General features: G+C 47.8%; 1 protein-coding gene across 1 annotated transcript in view; it reads left to right on the forward strand.

Annotated features, from left to right (window-relative positions):
* Positions 1-6,843, forward strand: part of Lgr6 (leucine rich repeat containing G protein-coupled receptor 6) — a 114,038-nt gene that overhangs the window by 104,680 nt on the left and 2,515 nt on the right. Inside the window, exons 16-18 of the mRNA XM_004625354.2 lie at positions 439-599; positions 4,129-4,209; positions 6,442-6,841. Coding sequence (XP_004625411.1) covers positions 439-599; positions 4,129-4,209; positions 6,442-6,841 — 642 coding nt within the window. The remainder of the gene's footprint in view (positions 1-438; positions 600-4,128; positions 4,210-6,441; positions 6,842-6,843) is intronic.

Here is a 6,843-nt window from a genome sequence, read left to right on the forward strand (position 1 = left end):
GATGTGCCCAGAAAGGGTGGGAGGCAGACTGTGAGTCTCACAAAGGGCAAGGGTAAAGAGTTGCTAGGAGCATCCCTGTCTCCTTAAATGTAAAACAAGAGTTTCTGCCCAGGTGTGAGGGCAGAGCACCTAGAATGCTATATGACCTCAGAGAAGTTTTTGCTCTTTCTAAGCCTGCTGGACAAAAGGTTTCTTGCCCCTTATCAGTCCTGAAGATGAATGAGGAGGAAACTGGAATATGTCTAGAGTCCTCCAGAGCCCAGTTAGGGGGCAAGACTCTCACAAAGGAAGTCCAGAAGGCTGCTGGCACAGGGAGCAGGGCAGTGCAGGGTTGAAGGACAGGTACTAAGTGCTTGGCTCTTGGACTGGGGCTCTTCTCATTCAGACTAAAGTCTTAGACTCTAAACATACTGAGGCTGCCTCTCTCTCCTCCACCAGGATCCTGGAGGTGCCCTATGCCTACCAGTGCTGTGCCTATGGTGCCTGTGCCAGCTTTTCTAAGGGCTCCGGGCAGTGGCAGGCTGAGGACTTTCACCTGGAGGAGGAGGAGGCCCCCAAGAAGCCCGTGGGCCTCCTTACAGGACAAACTGAGACCCACTGTGAGTGATTGGAGGCCCTGGGCTGGGGGACAGTAGACAGAAGTCAGAGAGGAAGCTTGGGGGACCTGGGAAGAAGTCTCACAGGAGCTGGAGAGAGAAGCTTTGGTGGCATTGGCGGTGGGGTGCTTGGGACCTGGGACTTCCCACTTTGTCTCTCTAAGACTAAAACCTGGAGGGTGCTTGGGGAAAAGTAAGGATGATAAAGACAGCAGCAGTAAAGTGCCCAGCCTCTGAGTTCACAAGTACTTTACGCTCACCATCTGTCTCAACTCTGGTGCACTTATGGCTCATGGGCTGCTTCTCTATGATGCCCCTTGTCACCAGGGCCCTCTGAAAATACTCAGGGTATTTTCAGTGAACACAGACTCATTAGTTAATCAATTGAATCATAAGAATAAATTCTAGAAAGGAATAAAATCCTCCCACAATGTGTTTGTATTCATCAGTTTTTCCACTGCTGGACACAATACCTGATACCCAAACTTGAAAAAGGAAAAACTTAAGTTGACTTATGTTTTAAAGGGGGTTAGTCTGTGGTCAGCTGGCTTCAAGGCAGACAGATAGTGGAGTAAGGCTGCTTAGTTCATGGCTGCAGGGAAGCAGTGCAGGGAAACAGCCTTCCAGAGAAGAAGGTACCAGGAACCAGAGACCCCAGTGGACCTCCCCCCCAGGACCCACTCTGATCCCCCAATTACCTGGGAGGATCCCAAAGTCAATCAAGTTAACATAGTCAAGCCTAACCTTCACAAAGTTCTATAACCAAAAGGAGCATTGTAGGGATTATTGCTCCCTTAGGCTATCATGTGCCTCCATTCTGCCTGTGAATCTGAGAATGACACCTCATTGATCGCTGGTATCAAAAAGGCTTCATAGAGCCTTGAGTCAGATAGGTCAGTTTCTAAAAAAGAGTTGGAGTAAAAGGGAAAGATTGTGGTTGGATAGCCAGGGAATTTTGAGGGATCATCTATTAAGTGATTCTTTGATAAAAGGTAGAAAAGAATGCTGTCTTCTCCCTGCAGAGATAGGAAAGACAGGAAGCCCTGACTCATGGATTTTTCTACCTTGAACTTCCTTTCTATAGTATCTCAGTGAAGAAGATGAACAGAAAAACAAAAAAAATCTAATATGTAAGAAAGACATTTCATGATGGTATAGCCAGTTGAACCCAATTATATAATTGACCAGTTGGGTTGCCTTAGACAATTTATTTAATCTTAGGGAGCCTTTCTGTGCCTCAATATACTTATCTTTAAACGAGAGAGATAATACACCTCTCTCAGATGCTGTGTAGTCCATATGTTGGGCAAGCAGTTCAGGGTCTCCAAGACCCTCCCTCCCAGTGTACCCAAGCACTTCCCAGGGAGAGTACAGGCATCCAGGATGAGGAGGACATGAGGAGAAGGAGGCCAGCAGCTGGCTAGGCCTGCAGACAGCTTGGGAGGGGGGGCACATTCCCGGATGTCTGCTGTACACTCCCTCAGGGGGCTGGAAGGAGGAGTGGAAATTTTTCTTCCTCAAGGTGAAACTTTCCACCGGGCTTAGGTCTTGGAGAACCACAGGATGTCGAGCTCGTGGGCTGCCTGCTGCCTGTAATGGGAGCTAGGGCAGGCCCCACCACCACTTCCTGTGGGAGCAACCGAACCTCCAGAAGGAAAGCCAGGAGCTGCTGCTCCAGCCAGATTTGATTTCCCCCTCGTTTGAAGACTGGTTACTTAACACCTTGGCTGTGACTTTCCCAGCCTCAGACAGAGTCCATGGATTTTGCCCCTTGCATTTCATTCACGCATTTTGATTTCAAAGAATTGGTGAGCTCTATTCTAGAGCACAGGGGCAGGCATGGAATGAAAGTAGAGAGAGAAGGAAATGCCAGGGCTCTGAGGGCCACACCTCAGCCTCCTACCTGCCTTATGCTGTCCAGGCCAGGGGCAGCTTCACAGTCTTCCAGCCTCCTGGGAAAACTCCCAGCCCAAAATGCTTACTCTTTAAGTGAGAAGGGAGGATCCACATAGGAAGTAACCCCTCTAGCCAAAGAAAGGGACAAGAGCTGCAGGGTCACCTACCTATCCCTTTGGGATAGAGGAAGAGCCACAGGGACTCTTAGTCCTGAGTGATATGGAGATGACTTAAAGATGCCTTTCTCCTATGATGTTAGAATTGAAAGGACTATTAATACTGACTTGGGGTAGAAGTACCCTCTCTCACCTTGGGTGGTTTCTGTTTCCATATCCCAGGGACAAACTATGTCCAATTTGTGCATCTGTAAATCTCCCTCCCAGCCCTAAATAAATGATCCATCCCTGATGAGTAAATAAATAATCAGGCTCCACAGACAGTCAGATCAAGTTGTCTTTGAATTCTGTTCAGTCATTCACTGGTTGTGAGACCTGAGGCAAACTCAACTTCAGTGAGCCTCGATTTTCTTGTCTGTCACCTGCCTCATGCAGATGCTGTACAGGTTTATGCAGCCATGAAGATGAGGAGTCACAGGAAAAATAAGATAAAAAGGAATGCTCATCTTTGTTAAGTAAATCTATGAGTTGATATAGCATGACAATCCTCAGTTGTCTCCATAAACTCTCTGAGAGCAGGATGATGTCTTACTCACCCTGACTCCCTCTACACTTGCCCTGTGCCCAAATATAGTTGGCATTGTGTTCACATGGGTCCCATGTGCATCTCTTAAAGGTGGGGTGTTCTTTTGTAGGACAATTAATTGCAGGAGCTTGTTCTTGGTAGGAAGAGCTAGAAGGTCTCCATTTGAACTATAGTCCTCCACCTCCTACAATCCATCCATTGATGTTCTACACTCCAGGACAAAACAGCATGCAGGAGTCTCCTTTATTCCTAAACTTTCAACTTTCTGACAGCCATAATATTCTTACTTAGTTTTGCTTTCTATAAGCTAAATATCCCCCAGTTAATTTTGATTATTTCTCACGCAAATGACCTCTCCCGCACCATTCTTGGTTAACCTGTTAACACACTGTAGCCTACTGATCTCGTTCTTAATGGAGTGTTCACTAGTGGGTATGGGATTGCAACAACATCCTGGTCAGAATGGAAAACCGTGTGATTTCTAGCTCCTACCACCCCCAAACTCCCAGCAGCACTTCCAGACTAAAGCCACAAGAAGGCATAGGAGAATGCTGAGTGATAGAAAGAGCAAGCCTGAGTGAAAAGTACAAATCAAGGGGCCGGGGAGATGGCTCAGTAGAATAAGCACTTCCCTGACAAGCACAAGGGCCTGAGTTCAATCCCCAGTTCTGCAAAAAAAAAAAAAAAAGAAAGAAAGAAAGAAAAAAGAAAAAAGCAAAGTACAAATCAACAGTGCATGTAATTCACACATGGATAATGAGATCACTGAGTATTTACACCCTAGTTAGAAACAGATATGCTGAGCTGCCAGATGACCAGTATGGAGCAGTTAGGCCCAGACACAGCTGCTCAGATGAGTGGGAGTTACCATGAAGGTGGGGCTTAACGGACACCATGACCAGGGCCTAAGCCACTTTTTTGTCTGCCCTCTCAGATGACCTGGACCTGGATGAGCTCCAGCTGGAAATGGAGGACTCAAAGCCACATCCAAGTGTCCAGTGTAGCCCTATTCCAGGTGAGCAGAGAAAGGGGCTGAGGACAGCACCCTGCTACCTAGATAACAGGACAGTTCAGTCTGTAGCTGAGCTTTAGGAACTTATTCTACCTGCTGGGGCTGAGGGCTTTTCCCCTAATTCATGGGAAAGGAGCTGGAGTTCTCTCCCTTGGGTGGCTACCTATGAGTAGTGGGGCTGAGAGTGAGGGGGAGTCTGGCAACCTTTACAAATCAGCTAACTAGAGTTTGTGCTTGTAGAAAAAAACACTGGCATGGAGAAGCAAAAAAAAAAAAAATGTCTTGGTCCCATTGCTTAGGGAGGCATGTAGGGATGCTTTTGAGCACTCCCTTAGCCTAAGACCCACATCACAGAATCCTGGAGCTTGGTGGGGCTCTGAAATGTCACCCTCCCCAGCCCTCTCTGTTCTGTCCCAGAAATAATGCATTTTTTCTGTATTAAAATGTTAGGGTGGAAAAACTCCATGGTGTCCCGGGGTAACTCCTATTGAACTATCTAACACAGCTGATGAGACCTCTCTGGAGTCTACCCAAATCCATTTTTCTAGGAAGAGAGAAAATTCTCTTCCTCCTTGGTGGAATTCGACCTAAGATGCTTACAGTGAAGAAGTACCTTCCCTGTGTATAAAATGCTCATGGGCTATGCCAGAAGCCAGCAGCATCCTACTTAGGCCAGGCCAGGAACTGTTCAGCATGAGCAGAAGACAGCAAAGTGTGCTGCTTCTGTTTTGTCCCACCTCCATTCCCCAGGTTTCCATCTTTCCTTGGCTCAAGCCACTTGACCTTCTCCCCTTCTCCTTTCAAGCCAGTGGTGCTGGCCTGACCTTGCCCAACACTAGCTCATGGCACTAAGGGACACTAGCATGCTGCCCAGGGCCAGCTCGGACCAGAGCTCTGACCCAGCCTAGAGGAAGCAGGTGGGTTTTTCATTTTTTTAAACTTGGAAACCCACATGCTTTGTCCACAGAGCCACAGAAATTTCACCTATGAAAACCAGTAATCAACAGGGTGTGAGGTATAAGAGGGAGTTCCATAATATAAGGCCCAACTTAAACTTATTTTTAAAATAGATCATACAGGGGCCAGGAGATAGCTCAGTAGAAGAAGCGCTTGCCTAGGAAGCACAAGGTCCTGAGTTTGATCCCCCGTACCTAAAATAATAATAATAATAATAATAATAATAATATAGATCATACAAATAGCCAGATAAATTACAGCACATCATACGGTGGAGTATTTATTATACAGCCATTGAAAATATTTTTGAGGAAATGGGAAAGCATGCCTAACAAAATTTAACTTAAAGAGAATAAGAGAGCATTACAGTAAACCCCAACTTAGTTTAAAAATATGCAGGTATATATGTATTTTTAGAAACATGCCTAAACAATGAGTTCCCTGAGAAGTGAAGTCATAGCAGTTTTGATTTTTCTCTATTATTTTAACAGTTTTTCTCCAATTATCATCTATTGTTTCATAGTCAGAAAAAATGTTTTAAAAATAGCTCACTCAAATAGTCTCTCAAATTCCCAAGCTATTTAGTAACACATTGAGAAACAAGAGTATGAAGCCAAAGGAAGTGAAGAAATAGTAGGTCCAAAGTTACAAGGTGATTTAAGAACAGACTCTAGAAGAAGAGATGGAAAACACCAAAATCTCACCCATCTAATAAAGTCAGATCAGACAACCCGAGCAGTCTATATTTTGGTCACCTGTTTTACCTCTCTAACACTGAAGGAGGAATAAGCAACAGGAAATGTGTCCTGCACCTCTCTCACAGAGCAGCAGAGAGTCAGCCTGGTACCCTATCTGATCAGTGGAGTCCTCAGTGATCACTGGGCAGAGCCTTGGCCACAATCCTAGTTCTAATGACTTGTCCTCTCCTGTATGTCCCTCTTGCTAGTCTGTCTCTTCCATCCTTCCACATGGTGCTCCGCTGGAAAGACGGCTTTACATAACATTACTTCAACACTTGAGTTTGCATTGTACCAATTTAGTGTATGCTCTGTTCTTTTACAAGCATCGGCAGGAGGGGGCATGTTCACCCTGTTTGCAGCCCCTCTGAGGCAGAGCTGTGTCTGTCCCATCATCTCCCTCTACACTCCCACAAGGACTTATCTGAGGGCGGAAGCTGTGCCCATCTCCCTCGACTGGAGTCCTCTGGGCACCGAGGCCGGCCTTGGCCAGATCCCAGTAGCCTGGACCAGGGGGTAACGCCAGCTCTCTCTCCTGCAGGCCCCTTCAAGCCCTGCGAGCACCTCTTCGAGAGCTGGGGCATCCGCCTGGCCGTGTGGGCCATCGCGCTGCTCTCTGTGCTCTGCAACGGGCTGGTGCTGCTGACTGTGTTTGCCGCCGCCGGGCCCGGGTCCCTGCCCCTGTCCCCGGTCAAGTTCGTGGTCGGTGCAATTGCGGGGGCCAACACCTTGACCGGTGTCTCCTGCGGCCTCCTGGCCTCCGTGGACGCTGTGACCTTCGGCCAGTTCGCCGAGTACGGAGCGCGCTGGGAGACCGGGCTGGGCTGCCGCGCCACCGGCTTCCTGGCGGTGCTGGGCTCCGAGGCGGCCGTGCTGCTGCTGGCGCTGGCGGCCGTGCAGTGCAGCGTGTCTGCCGCCTGCGTGCGCGCCCGCGGCAAGGCGC

Source organism: Octodon degus, unplaced genomic scaffold (genome assembly GCF_000260255.1).
Source record: "Octodon degus isolate 3935 unplaced genomic scaffold, OctDeg1.0 scaffold00009, whole genome shotgun sequence".
Taxonomy (NCBI): domain Eukaryota; kingdom Metazoa; phylum Chordata; class Mammalia; order Rodentia; family Octodontidae; genus Octodon; species Octodon degus.